Below are 14,478 nucleotides of genomic sequence, written 5' to 3'. Positions count from 1 at the left end.
ACAACATATGCAGTGAATAAATTGCATTTTTACACTTCTCTAGGATATATATTTAAAAGATCAGTTAAGTCTCATTGATGTAAGGTAATTTAAATATTTATTTTCACGTCAGTTCTTGTGATGTGAGTTTAGTTCAGTTTTGCATAAGCCCACATAACATATATTTTAAATACAGTTGACTGAGTACTTTCTATAAAACTATATGGAAAATGTGTGCTATTTCCATAGCCGGATGGTTTTGTGGATTCTAGCCCAAGTAAACGTTGCAAGCAGTGGGCTCGGCAGTGGGACATGGATCCACACTATGCTGTCCTCAGGTGTTATAAGTGTAGGAAAGTAATCCATAAAGTTTTGTTCCATAAACTAAAAACAAGAATTAATAGCTTTGATTTGAAACATACACAGCCTAGTTAACATGTGAGGGCAATATAGGCCAAGAAGAGACCCAGAGTTCTTGGTTTCCTACAAACTAAGGCTGTTCTTATAGTGTGGCTACCTTCAAATCTTGTCTTAAAAAAATTGCTAAATAAGGTCCCAGTTTAAATTGAAAAGGCCCATTTGTCTGAACTTCCCAGTAATTTATAAAGCATCTTTGTCTCTTTTTTTCCTCTTCTACTGAGCTGTAAATTGGCAAAGATGCAAAATAAATGGAAAATAGTGTATTTCAACCAAATATCTCAAGCACATGTGCGCGTGCACACACACAGAGGCACACACACACACTCACACTCTCTCTTTTTACTGATGGAAGCACAGAAGCAAAGAGCAGGTCAGTAAGGTACCCAAGGTCACACAAAACACAATGGCAGAGTTGGGAATAGATTCTCAATGAAGAATTCATCCCTGCACCAGCACTGAGACCACTGCAGAAATCATGGGGACGTGGCTCACACTCTCCCAATCCTGAGGCTGGAGGCTGGTTTAAACTCAGGCACAGATCAGAACTGCCAAGGTGTGCCTTGGCTATAAAGCCGACTAGTGTGGTTGAGGAACAGCTGGGACGCAGCTGTGCCCTAGCCAAACCCTCTCACTCACACCTCCAGAACAATCCCTGTACTGAAAGTATTTTCCTGGAGGGGTGCAATCACTTTTCACCAGTCTAACCAATGCAAATTCTCCACAGGGCAATTGGAGCCTGCATTCTAACCACTACAGCATACTGCCTCTGTATTTAGTATACAAAGTTGTACTTCTGTCAAAGGTGACATTAACATTTTGCCAGCTCAGCCACCATCATAAGTCTCAGTAAGGATCTGAACTGAAGCTATATGAAAACAGTTTAATTACTTTGATACCTTTTTAGGCCCCAATCCACCAAGCTATTCTAGATGTGACCGTGCACATGACAGTAATAGTACCTTTGTGTGTCTAGTATATTCAAAAGGACACTCCCACACATCTTTTCCTTTTATAAAGGTAACTAATACTTCCACAAAGTACAACACATACAGAGTATTACAGAAGATGTACTTAGCACTGGTACAGGAGATGACAGTTAGATGCCAGTGGAACCAAAGTGAAACAGGGGAATGAAACCTTCTACCCCCCAATCCTGCAGAGACAGAGAATCAGTAGCTAGAGACAAGAGAGCAAGTAGTTACATAATCTGTTTTTAATGTATACTTTGAATTCACTAATCCAAGGGTTCTCAAACTTCCTTGCACCAAGAACCCCTTCTGACAACAAAAATTACTACATGGCCCCAAGTTTTGAAATGTCAGAATTTCTCACTAAATGAAATTTCCTAGTTTCAAGCAGACCTACTCTGAGGAACGTAAGAGGAGAGCTTTTCCACAATAATTAATCCAAGGACCCACTGCTGATTTTCTTCACACCAGTTTAAATCCAGAATAACTCTACTGAACCCTAATGGAGTTACACCTACTTAAAACCCTTGTAAGTGAGAGAAGAGTAGCAACAAAGAAATCTTTTTCAAATAAAAGAAACCGTGCAGGCCAGCATAATCAGGTTTTGAAATCCTTTGTGAAATACAAAATGGTAAACAGTGTCAAGTCTTCTTGCTAGTAATAACCACTTTGGACTGTGAGTCATGGGAAACTTGTATCAAGATACAATCTCCTTCATTGAGTTCCAATCATTTATTTAGGAAATTCCCAGAGAGACAGAAGCTACAAATTTTGATAAACTGAAACATGTAATAATATTTAGTAAATAACAATGCAACAAGCCACAGCAGGTACATAGAGAGGGTGAGGTGAAAAACATAGTAACTGGCTGGATAGAAAATTATTGACATTTTAGAGCCAGGGAACCATGGAGAAGTGGTGAATTTTCAGTTCTTCCTCCTCCCCCTCATAATTCATTGAGGAAAGACATAAGCTCTGCTTGAAAGGTGGAAATAGAAATGTAGTGATCTAATATAATTACTGGAACAAAATTATTATGGCCCCACCTTTCACCATGTTCACTGAGGAAAGTGGTTTGCTAAGCACTCTGAACTTTCAGAACCCAAGCAGCCACTCCTCACTGGACTGCAGTCCTCTTCCTGCCTGGTACAGTCCGTGAACAAACCCAGAAACTAGCACCTGGACCAAGGGATCAGGATGAAGAAAGATAAAGGAAAATAGCAGCAGGAAGAACTGGCAAGGCAACTCTTGCAGGAGTGTTGCAAAGATTACAGTTTATTTATACAGCACATAGGTGTGCATTGCACTTTACAGACATATAAAACAGAACATGTCCCTGCTCTGAAGAGATTATCAAAAGTGTAAACAATCCAGATAATTAGACTTATGACATCAACCTAAACCAGAATTGGAAAGAAAGTGGAATCAGTAATCCTGCTGGTCATAATATAGCTACCAGAGGTAATTAAATTACCGAAACCAGGATATCAAAAGATCTCAACCAAGGCCACTGTAATTAACCCTCCCAAGAAGCTGAGTTTTATTCAACTTCAATTTAGTACTACCAAGGTAAGTGGATTGTTCATGAGACTGTATATGGGATATAAAGGCTTTCACGTACATGGTACTTGCTTTAATCCAGCTCTGGCTAATATGGATAGTGAGTAAAAGTGTTACAGTCTGGATCACAATTTGGGAGTCTCAGTCCAAATCCCTGTGTGTGCATCACACCCCCCCAAGTGGAAGAGCATCCACATGTGTGTGTGTGTGAGATGCACACACATCTCCTTCTTTAATTGGCAACCTTGTTTTCTCATCAGATAAGCCAAGAAATGAATGAGCCAAGAAGGGTCATCTTTTAATTAGGATTACTTAATTCTTTCAGATTAGGATTCAAGCATTTTGGTGGGGCAGTGATGGTGCTGTATGTGGTCGGCAGATTACCATGAAAGTCTTCAGGCATGTCCGATAAGCTCTTTTCACAAGCACCAAATTTGTGCCTCACAGGCACCAAAATAGTGTTTAATGAATTAAGGTTTGTGAAGCACTTTGAGATCCTGCAGTAAAAGGAGCAGAGTACTTTAAAAGCACTATATCAGCAGAAACACTGTCTAATTTAAAAGGCTCTTGCCTTCATCATCACTGAAGTATTTACTGCAGCTTTTATTCACAAGTTCCACTGCCTCATCTGTTTTTCCTGTTTCCCAGGTGTCTATACTTTAAAACCAGAAATTAGTGCAAATAAACAGAATGTAGACAGTTAAGAGATAAATGGTGTTTTGTTTCTTTTAGAAATCTTTAAATTAAATGTTTGTCTCTGTGCTCCCCACTCTGATTTGCTTAAATATTATTTTTAACATGTGTGAGTGATATAAATAATTTCCTTACCTCTCAGATAACTTCTCTTGAGTCTAGGTTCTCCAGTTGGAACCAGATTTATTTCCCCGTTTCCGCTCTGAACTAAGATAGGACAAAAAAATTACTTTCAATCCCAAATTCCACATTTTGCAGCATACATCAATGTCCAGCCTCACTCCTCACTTCTGTCATTGAAATTAAGATCCAGGCTCATGTTTAATAGTTGCTTCCCTTTCCTTTGTTTCCTATGAATTGCAGCATGTTAGCGCCCTCTGACAAATCAAAGAATTGCTTTCCCAGGTGATATGAATGGCTTTTAACCATTTCCTGCCTGTGCTGGCTAAACTCCTCCCCAATTTTCCATTCACTGCAGTTTAAGCAGCAAGACCTTAAAACATAAGGAGGGCTTCAGGAAGGAGCCTGTAAATCTTGATGCACACATATGTAAAAACTGATCAGACACACTGGAAGAGTGTCACAACTCTTTTAAAGACATTTGATCGTATTATTTTGACAGTATCCCCAGTCACAAAGAGAAGCTTTACCTCAAAACTGCCAACCACCTTAAAAAAAGGAAACTGTGCTGTGTACTCTTCTTAGGTAAACACCACCCTGCCTCTTGCTACTTCCTGCTGTGGTGACATGTGAGGCGATGATAAAATCTAGAGAGTAGGACTGTGAAATGGGTAACGGCCCATATATTCACAGACCAAAACTTACCCAGAAACAAAACTGAATGCAGTTCAGCTAGCCCCAAATCTGAGGAAAAGTGAAAGAAATGGGATGGGGGTAACAGTGCCAACGAGCTGCTAAAAGCACGTTGCCCAGAATGCAGAGACTCAACTGCACTATCCTTTGCCATTTTTAGGGCTATAACTCTGCAATTGTGCCACCATAGCTTTGTAGTGTAGACATGTGATACATCAGTAAAAGGGTTTTGCCATTGCTGTAGTTAATCCACCCCTCCCAGAGATAGTAGATAGTTCCATCGACCTTGCAGGATTTAGGTCAGCTTAACTACATCTGAGGGGTGTGAATTTTTTATATTTCTGAGCAACATAGGTAGATCAACTTAAGTTTTAGTTGTTGACCAGGCCTTGGAGTTGAGCTACAGTAGAAGTCAATTTCTTAAATATCCAAATTCTACTAGGAAATGGATAAGCAAGGACAATAGGCCAAACTCCCGTATCTGTTACACCAATGTAAACTTTTACACAGGTGTAACAGCAAAATTTGGCCCACTGATCTGATTTTGGTCTGAGCATGAGCAGAGGTCCAATAAACCCCTCTGAGAAAGGCCTCTTTCATCAGATTCTGCTCTCCTGAGGTGCAAAGGACACAATTTCACGATAAAACAAAGGGTATTTTATTTAAACAGAGTTCTTAACAGGAACTCTGGTGAAATGGAACAAGGCACCTCAGTTCCTACACCTTTGCATCCTCATCTCCTTTGGGCACCTCTAATCGGAAATCCACAAAAGACACTCATAGCTGAATAATGAAAAATGTAATTATGAATAATTTGACAAAATCTTCAGCTCTGTTCATCACAATGAAGAGTTCAACCAGCTCTATTCATACCCATACGTGAGAGGGGTTTTGCAAGTGCTTGAACTTTGACTTGACATGATGCTGACCCCAACGGGAAAGCTGGCAAGGAAAGGTAGGGTTAGAATGGTCCAGTAACACAAGACTGCAGTTCTCCTCTCCGCCGTAGAAAGTAATTCCCTAGTGACAGTACTGGCCAGCGAAGGAAATGAAGAAGACACGACTTCTCTGTCTGCCATCAGGGCGGACCACATTGCAGGGGGGTGCACACACAGACTCCTCAACCACCTCTGGAGGTGGCAAAGGGCGGGTCAATGGAAAGTACTTGCCAGAAACACTCCGCAAGAGCAAGCTCATGGTTACATGATGTTCCTGGAAGGCCAGATGAACCATCTCACCTCAGCTTTTGTTACCTCTTCCTCTCTGTCCTTCGCCTCAGGCCATTCCAGCCGCCCCATTCCCACCACCCCAGTCCAGCCACCCTGCACAACCAGGCCTCCATCCTGCCCCCCCCCCCCCAAGTAGGCGCACCCCGTTGCTCAGGTGCAGGGGTTGAAGTTGAGCCCAGATTCCCCTTTATTACAAGCAACAGATGTCCCCCCCCCTGCTGACTGGGAATGGCTCCCCCTCCCCGGCCGAGGGGCTGCAGCCCAAGCTCCCCTCCCGTTCCAGCCCATTGTAGCCCCCCTGTGTGACTAAATCTCAGGGTTGGAAGGGATCTCAGGAGGTCATCTAGTCCAACCCCCTGCTCAAAGCAGGACCAATCCCCAATTTTTGGCCCAGATCCCTAAATGGCCCCCTCAAGGATTGAACTCACAACCCTGGGTTTAGCAGGCCAAGGCTCAAGCCACTGAGCTATCCCTGCCCCCAAAGGGAGGCAGGGAGCCATGCCCCTCCACGCTACTCCCCAGTGCCACAGCAGAGAGCCTCCCTTTCTCCTCCCCTGAGGAGAGGAACAACGGGGCTCCCGCCTGCACGGCCCCGATGCCTTTAAATGGCCCCGCCCCCTCCTCTTCCGCGGTTGGCCACGCCCCCTAGTCTCCCATCAGGGCCAGCCCCCTCCCTTCCGGCGTTGGCTCCGCCCCGTTCCGGCGCCGGCTCCTCCTCCTCGGCCGACGTGAGGTGAGTCCGGGGTGCAGGCGGGTGGGGAGCCGGCTTTTCGCTCCCTGCTTAGCCGGGGGAGCCGGGAGTGCTGCGCTGGCCGAGCCCGTGGGCGGAGCGCGGCCTAAGGCCGCTGTACGGTCCCGGGCCGCTGCTCGGCGCTGGGGTCGGGGGAGCGGCCCAAAGCAGGACCGCTCCCGGCCATGGGGGGCGATAGGGTCTGGGGCTGGCCTCTGCCGAGGGTGGGGGTGGGGGATGGGGCAGGGGGGGGGGGGGTCTAAGGGCGGGGGGGGGGTCGGGGTCTCTGAGTGAGGGGGACTCTGGGGGCGGGATGCTGGCAGGGAGGGAGCTCTGGGGGCTTCTCAGGGCAGGGCCACTACAGCTCCCTTGACCTGATCTTTTTCTCCGTACAGGTTACCTTTCCCGGCGAGACAGCTTCGGCCCAGCTCCTCCAAAAGCACTTAGGTGGTTGACTGCCATTGACATCAGTGAGAGTTAGGTGCCTAAATGCTTTGTGAGGATCTGGGCCTTCCTGCCTACAGCACTTCCCCTCCCAGTGCATCTCTGATGCCTTATAAACGCTAGTGATTCCTCTTTCACAGCACTCCTGTATCATTATCCCCACTGAGCTAGAGTCACGGAAAATGACTTGTTCCCTGTGTTCACTCAACAAGTTAGGGGCAGAAATAGGGCCCAGGAATCCTGACCCTCAGTCTAATGCTCCAGCCACTAGACCATGCAACTGAGAATTGATACTTTGTTTGCTTGTGAATGTGCAGGGAAGAGCTGGCTGTTAACTCCTGTGTTGAAATGTACGTTTTTGTTTTGTTTTATCTTGTAGGTATGTGGAGATCACAGTAAAAAGTAGAGAGAGAGGGAAGTGTCTCTGGGGTTTTGGAGAGACTCTTCAGCCAAGCATAACATTGCACAAAAGGTGTGTCAGAAAAGAACAATGCTATTTTCTTTCTTTGTCACATTAATTGTTTGTAGCTGGAATTTGCCAAGGTCTGTGTCAAGAAAAATTGTTCATGTTAGCGCCCTCTCGGGCTTGGGACTTCAGATATACATTTATCTACTTTTGTAGTATTTCCTTAAATGTATTATTTACTTTTCTAGCGCTGACTACTGTAGAAATAAAAGTATGCATCACCTTGTATATATGTATGTAATGTATGTACTTCTGCTTTTGTTGCTTAGTGGGAAATAACTCGCAAAACAATATGGCGGATCAAGAATTCCTTTAGTGTTGATGACTGTCTTTAGCAAAGTTTACTTGAACAAGGGGAACAGGTGTTTACTGAACTAACAATTTTAACATTGCCCTAGTTTATTTTTATTTCTGAAGACATAGTTTTCCTTTAGTGCTCATCAGGGTAATGTGCAACTGCGGAGAAACTCTTCCCCCCTTTAGAGAACATAAGAATGGCCATACTGGGTCAGACCAAAGATCCATCCAGCTCAGTATCCTGTCTACTGACAGTGGCCAATGCCAGGTGCCCCAGAGGGAGTGAACCTAACAGGTAATGATCTAGTGATCTCTCTCTTGCCATCCATCTCCACCCTCTGACAAACAGAGGCTAGGGACACTGTTCCTTACCCATCCTGGCCAATAGCCATTAATGGACTTAACCTCCATGAATTTATCCAGTTCTCTTTTAAACCCTGTTATAGTCCTAGCAAGACTGGTGTGATAGTCACACACTCTTATTTGCACAGCAGAACTAATTTTAAAAGTAGTCATCTCATGGAATGCATCTGATGTGAGAAAAAAACATTTAACTTAGTTAACCCCCAGTGCACCTTGAAAGTGTCATGACATCTTTTTCAAGTTTTAGTTTCTGAATTAATAATCATGCAATATACAGACATATGTACAATATTTTTATCCCTAAAACTGTGGAATATTTCATGTAGCAGTTTTTTTGTTTTGTTTGGGGCTTTTTGTTTGTTTGTTTGTTTCTGGGTTTTTTCTGTTCCACATCATTCTTTTCATATGATACAATGTTAGGTAAAATTGTGAGGGGGGTTATAGGGAAGATACCAAAGAAAGGTAAGACAAGAACAGTAATTTGGATATGGATTAGGTTCATATTAACCTAATTAGTTTTTCATTTCTAGGTTATGAATTTGGATCCAGCATTTTAATCGGATGGCTATTTGAGCCATGTAAAATGAACTGGGTGCAGTTCACTTTTCAGTGGACACAAGGGGTCCAAGTCTACATCCCTGAAATCACTACCTCAGTTGCTGTCTTCAAAATTTGGGTGTAGAGACTGACATACATTCACACACCTACTTGTAGGTTTTGATATAAGGCTAAGGAAGGGGAATGTGGGGAACTTGAACTGCTGCTGTCTGTGCCTTACCTCTTCTAAGGATTAAAATAGATTTTGGGTTGGGACCAGGCGCTTTGTTATTTTGGCACTGATCAGAAACCACTTAATTTTTTTTATGAAGTAACATTGCAGTTTTCTTTCCAGGCACTGGATGATCATAGCTAAATAATGTCTGGACTACGTGGAGCTGTCCATGCAAAATGGATAATAGGGAAAGTAATTGGAACTAAAATGCATAAAACTGCCAAAGTGAGAGTGACAAGGCTTGTGCTGGATCCTTATTTACTAAAGGTAAGGTCTGGTCACCAACTTATTTTGCAAGACCATTTTCATATTCAGTATCAAAAATTGTATTGATGCGTTGAAATACTAGGATTCCATTGTAAACTGTTTACATTGTTAACTAATTAAGAACATGAATATGGCTCTGAATGTGACTGCATAGAAAGTAAAACCAGTGTAAGAACATAAAATTTTCCATATCAGATTAGCTATTAAATGTATTTCCTTGAATGATTCTGTAAACACACATTTGGATCTGAGCTGGGAAAGTGGACTGCTGATTTCATGCTTTGACTTTTTGAAAAGTCCTTTTAAAATTTTTATAAGTTTCTGGGCTTTTGCTCCATTTTGAAAGCTTGAAGTTATAAAATAAGATGTTTTTGTATATGGTGATAATAAAATAATTGCTTACTATATCTTTTTTCCTAACCACTTTGTTGAATAAGTAATTGCAGAAATATTCTTTAGCATTGCAATAATTAATTAATAATAAAATAATCAGACTATTTATAAGCAAGCCTCCCTCAGTTATTATTAAAGACTAGATTCAGGAGAAACTATGCTCCCTTTATTCAATTCAATTTTATAAGATAAAAGAAGGTAGGTTAGATTTGTAATTGACTCTTTTCTGTTTTAGGGTGCATTTTCCACAACTTTTCAATCATAATTTACATAATCTTCTCAAAGGATGTAGTCTGGATCCTGATATTTTCCCCAGACAATAAGTTACTAAAATTGGACTAAAATGTGCTCATATGGGAGATATTGGTGCAACACTAATACCACAGTGATAGGGACTTGGGTGTATTGAGAAGGATGAGAATTATATAGTTTCCTGACCGCTTCCCCTTTGCAGTTTATGCAAATTATTATTAGGCTTGGAAGAGTCTTGACAACCATTTTTGCTGAATGTGATGCACTGTCATGTTGGTGCATCTTAAGCACGGGAAGGACTGAGATGATAAAGCAGAGGTAACTAGTGGTCAAGAATGGAGTTGATGAGTCAGGGATTGGTGAATAGTGACAGTACCTAGGGCAAAAGACCTATCCCGGGTGAAGAAGAGCGAATGTTACATTTGCCCAGTTCTACTGTTATAGATATGCATCTACCAGTGGCTTTGTTTGGGCAAAAACCCTGTTAGTTGTGCATACCTGCACTATCAGCCGGATAGTGAAACTTCCAATTCATTTTGCTTTTGAACATAAGTTTACTGGTCATCTTTTAGTTTCGAGTCCTAATGCCTGGGTTTCCTTTTCTCCCTCTCTCCAACAGTTCTTTAACAAGCGAAAAACTTATTTCGCTCATGATCCATTGCAGCAATGTGCCATCGGAGACATTGTTCTTCTAAAAGCTTTGCCTGAGCGGAGGACCAAAAATGTGAAACATGAACTGGCTGAGATTGTTTTCAAGGTTGGAAATGTCATAGACCCAGTGACCGGAAAGGCCTGCGCAGGAACCAGGTTCCTGGAAAGTCTAACAGACTCAGAAAGTCTAACTGAGGCAGACACTACCTATCTAAGTGAAAAGCTCCAAGAACTAAATGTTTCCTCAAAAGAGAAATAAAGGGTGGGAAGAGGCCGTAAACCGAGGGCTTTACCTCTCATCTTTACATGAGGGATTGGTTGTGCCTATTGTCTTAGGATGTAAAATCTTTTTATTGTTAGTAACAACAAATAATAAACTGAATTACTTCCAACACCAAAATGACAGATATTTTAAAATTGGGGAATTTATCAATTAGAAGTAATGTGGAGAAAACTTAAATTACAGTTAAGCTGTGTTGTCCATGGTTTATTTTCTTAACACACAGTTTTGCCCTATCTTTAGCAAGAATGTCAAAATTACCACCTCAGTCACAAAATTAAGAATGGTTCTTCTTTATTAAGATGTTTAAGAGCATAAATTTATATATAGTTTAATATTCATGGGAGGATGTTTTTCCCATGTTTGACTGTCTGTACCCTGGAACTGAATCTGTTGTGGTTTGTAGCCTTAAATTTAAAGTAACACAATTATAACTTTTTAAAAAAATTTGTAGAAATCCTATAGCCAGATGTTTATTTAATTTTATTATTAGTAATACCACACTATAGCAGTAAGCCTGTTATAACATTTCATAAACCTTCTGTATAAAATGAGTAATAGAATCGTGCATTTGAACCACCTAATTTTAATTGCTTACTGTTATAAATTTTATCTGCTTTATCACAAGACATACTAAAGGAAAGGTTCCCATGTGAAATTGATAAAAGGCTAAAATGAAACAGAGGCATAGTTTGACAAAGTGAAGGGACATAATCCAGCACCCCTTGAAGTCAAAGGGGAATGGGAAGTCAATGAGAGTTTTGCTATTGACTTTCATGAGAGAGGTTCTTAAATAGGGGTAAAATCCATATATGAAGGAGAAAAGTGGGTCCTTCATGATTCAAATAGCTTGTCAAACAAAGGAAAAGTAGATATGTATCTGTTTTAACCAAAGTGTTGTGCTGCAAATAGAAAAGTTACAAAATCTGAGTATTGGAAAAATCCCATGAATGTAATACAAGAGAGTGGAAGTAAAGATGCCTGAAGTCTTAATCCCTTAATAAGAGAATCTAATTAAGGCCACAAATCCTGCAAAGAGATGCAGGGATCAAGTCTCTAAAAGCTGTAAGACAGAACAAATAGTCCAGAGCAATTCAGGATTACAGTTGACTTGGTGCTGGGATTCTGGGCCTGTTGATACTATTTCACCCCCTTGCCATAAATTAGAGCTGTTCCAGGGGTTGCTCAGCAGTCAAATCTACAGGGACACCCTCTCCCACCCCCAAAATACAAGGTTTGCAGGGGACAGCAGAAGATCATATATGGTGCACCTGCACAGGGGCCAGGCCCAGTGCTGGGGGAAGGAATCTTCACTCACTGACTCTTCAAATGGGTGTATAGTTGTGCCTGCATCCATCACTTTGCAAGGTTAGGATTGCAGCCTAAACTTCCAGTGAATCCATCTCTGTGGATGAGGTGCTACTGATAAAGCAAGATTTTGGAAACTGAGCCCCTCTTCAGAAATATGAAATCAGTTGTGCCCCCTTCCAGTCTCCCATGTGTCCTACCCATTTTAATTTATATCCTTTCAGCCCCCAGGGGTGCTTGTGTTATACTGTGGGAAATGCTACACTAAAGGCTTAGGCTCTTGTGCTTGCGAATCTGTTCAGCAGTTGCCAAAAGCCATGCATTGCTCACCAACTCATTCATTATCCGTGTGCCCGCTGTTCTGCACTAGCAGTTATATAGCACTAGAGAAATTGGATTTTGTTTTGTTTTTTTCAAATATTGCGGAAGAAGAATATGTAAAGAGGGAATGGAATTCATGTTTCTCAGACTGCAGGTGTCTTGTGAAAAGTGCTTCACGCTGTTTGCTGGAGATTTAACATACCTATTCATTCTGCTTAAATCAAAATATGAGACCAACAAGAGAAAAAATCTGAGGTATGCTCATTTTAAAAAATTGTAAATGAGGAGTCTTAAGTCAGTGGCTACCGTTGATTTAAGATGCAACATCAGACTTCGCTAATATTGAAGGAAATTGTATGTGCAAGTTTGTATGGGTCTCCGTGCAGTGGGTGCTAATATCAAATCTTAAAGTAACTGGCCAAGTGAACTTTACTTGCCATTTAAACCAAAACTTGTAAAATTAACTATTATAAACAGTACTTGAACTCATTTTCTGTTGAACAAGTCAAACCCTCACACTACTGGAGGTTTATGGACCACCATATGTGTTAACAGAATTTATATCCTCTCTGTGCTCACCACCATAAAAACAATTGGCTGGGCAAAGTTTTTGGTAGTGCAGCATTATGTTCTGATAGGCTTTCATATAATTTTTTAGTCACTAGGGGATTTGTCTTTCTACACAAAGTAGTTTTAACAAAGATCTAATGGACACCCTTGCTAGCTGGAAGCATGTGGTGTGAAAATGTACCTGTTCAGTGAATTAATAGGGCTGTCACTGAAGTCCCTGTCAGCAGAGAACCTACGGAAGGAAGTGTCATGGAGAGATAATTACTTATTCACAACTGTCACAAGTTCTTTTAAAACACCTGTTTACTGTACCCGTTCTAGCTACTCGTGGCTGTGTACCTTAATGATTTATAAATAGAAGTCCCAAAATTCAACTACTACTTTAAAATATATTATATATTATCAACTTTTACAGTCCTCCATTTTAAAAAAAAATCTGTCTGAAATTTTTACACTTGTTAAGTTAACGCCTAAGCCTAGAGTAAGAGATGAGGGAAGGAAAATATTTTTTAGTTTTGTGTGGGGGTGAAGATCTTACATTGTTAAAGTTATGTCAAAAATCAGTTCTGTATTTGATTTGGAAAGTGGGAGTCTGGAATGCTTACATCTTTATTAATGTATTTTGCAGGACCTTGAGCTACAGCTTCTGTAATTTATCCACTGTGCTCATTAAAAGTTATTTGTTTTCTGGGTCAAGATTGAGGCACATTCACACAGTAGTTCAGAGGAGTTTTGCACTGGTGCTGGTTGGGCTGAGGATAGTAGTAGAATGGTTTCCAGGGCTGTCACACTGACCTCTTTCAGTACCCCTACATTTGCTTTAACCCTGTTAGTACTGCCTTGCTTGTCTGGTATGTATGGGAAAATACACCTTGCCTATGTAGTGTGCACTCAGCATTGTGGTATACGGATGCCGTATCTCCAATGTGAAGGTATTTTCCAGTTTTGGTTCTTTCCTCCAGCAAAAAAATCAAATTGTAACTATGAGTGACAAGTGAAACATATTGTTGTGGTAACTGAAAAAGACTTGAGTTTTTCCCATTACTTCAGTGTATTGCTGTTAATATCTGCTCCTGCAGGGTTCCAACAGGAGGGCGACAGGAAAAAGAGCATTCTAATCTCTAATAACTTGTTGGAGTGGTAAGAAGCTACAGCTAACCCTGAACACAAAATACTTCTGCATCCATCACACACTTCACGAAAGGAACAAGTGTAAAGAGCAGCCAACCATTAGACCCTTAGCTCTTCAGAGCTGGGACTTCTGCACATGGCTGGGTTTTTTGTCTTGCAGAGCAAAAACCACAGTGGCAAGCATTAGCAAGTAATACCTTAGGCTCTCAAGCCCACTAAGACTTATGCATCCTCGGGACTCCTCACAGTAGTAAAGTTAAGCATGTGCAAAATAGTATCCTTATTTTACAGAGGAGGAAACTGGCACAGAAAGGTGAAAGGGCTTGTTGCCAAGGCTAGAAGCCAGTAGCAGAGCTGGCTCCTGCACCCTGGTCTCCTTACAGAGATAATGTTTTTTGGCTGAAGTGCTGATGAGATGCAGAATTATTCTCCTGCGCCAGAGAGACTTTGTTAGTCTTTAAGGTGCCACAAGTACTCCTGTTCTTTTAACAGTAGAGGAGGAGAAGCACTGGCATGACCCCCAAGGGACTTACACGTGGTGGGTGAAGATAGGCTTTAACAGATTTGCATG

The 14,478-nt window shown here is 41.5% G+C and overlaps 2 protein-coding genes across 7 annotated transcripts in view; one reads left to right on the top strand and one right to left on the bottom strand.

Annotated features, from left to right (window-relative positions):
• The window catches only part of LOC311532529 (merlin-like), a 31,389-nt gene extending 27,296 nt beyond the window's left edge, over positions 1-4,093 (bottom strand). For 3 of the 4 annotated variants that reach the window (XM_084651058.1, XM_084651059.1, XM_084651060.1), the window contains exon 1: positions 3,756-4,092. The gene's annotated coding sequence lies outside the window, so the exon portion shown is untranslated. Of the gene's footprint in view, positions 1-3,755 lie in introns of all 4 variants that reach the window. The other variant, XM_084651057.1, reaches the window with a different exon arrangement.
• A 2,236-nt stretch (positions 4,094-6,329) lies between these two features.
• On the top strand, positions 6,330-10,697 carry MRPS17 (mitochondrial ribosomal protein S17). Of its 3 annotated transcripts, none has more exons than XM_084651090.1 (4): positions 6,330-6,395; positions 7,216-7,308; positions 8,855-9,001; positions 10,266-10,697. In XM_084651090.1, exons 3-4 carry the CDS (start codon positions 8,879-8,881, stop codon positions 10,554-10,556), a joined length of 414 nt encoding a protein of 137 aa, XP_084507216.1. In that variant the 5' UTR covers positions 6,330-6,395; positions 7,216-7,308; positions 8,855-8,878; the 3' UTR covers positions 10,557-10,697. The 3 variants fall into 3 exon arrangements, with proteins under 3 accessions (XP_084507216.1, XP_084507218.1, XP_084507217.1); XM_084651092.1 differs by lacking the exon at positions 6,330-6,395 and adding an exon at positions 6,438-6,509; XM_084651091.1 differs by lacking the exon at positions 6,330-6,395 and adding an exon at positions 6,791-6,868.
• Positions 10,698-14,478: the final 3,781 nt, after the last annotated feature.

The sequence above is a fragment of the Lepidochelys olivacea genome (assembly GCF_965140295.1).
Source record: "Lepidochelys olivacea isolate rLepOli2 genome assembly, chromosome: 17".
In the NCBI taxonomy this organism is placed as follows: domain Eukaryota; kingdom Metazoa; phylum Chordata; order Testudines; family Cheloniidae; genus Lepidochelys; species Lepidochelys olivacea.
The sequence above is the reverse complement of the archived record's forward strand: the minus strand, read 5'-3'. Positions and strand labels throughout refer to the sequence as shown.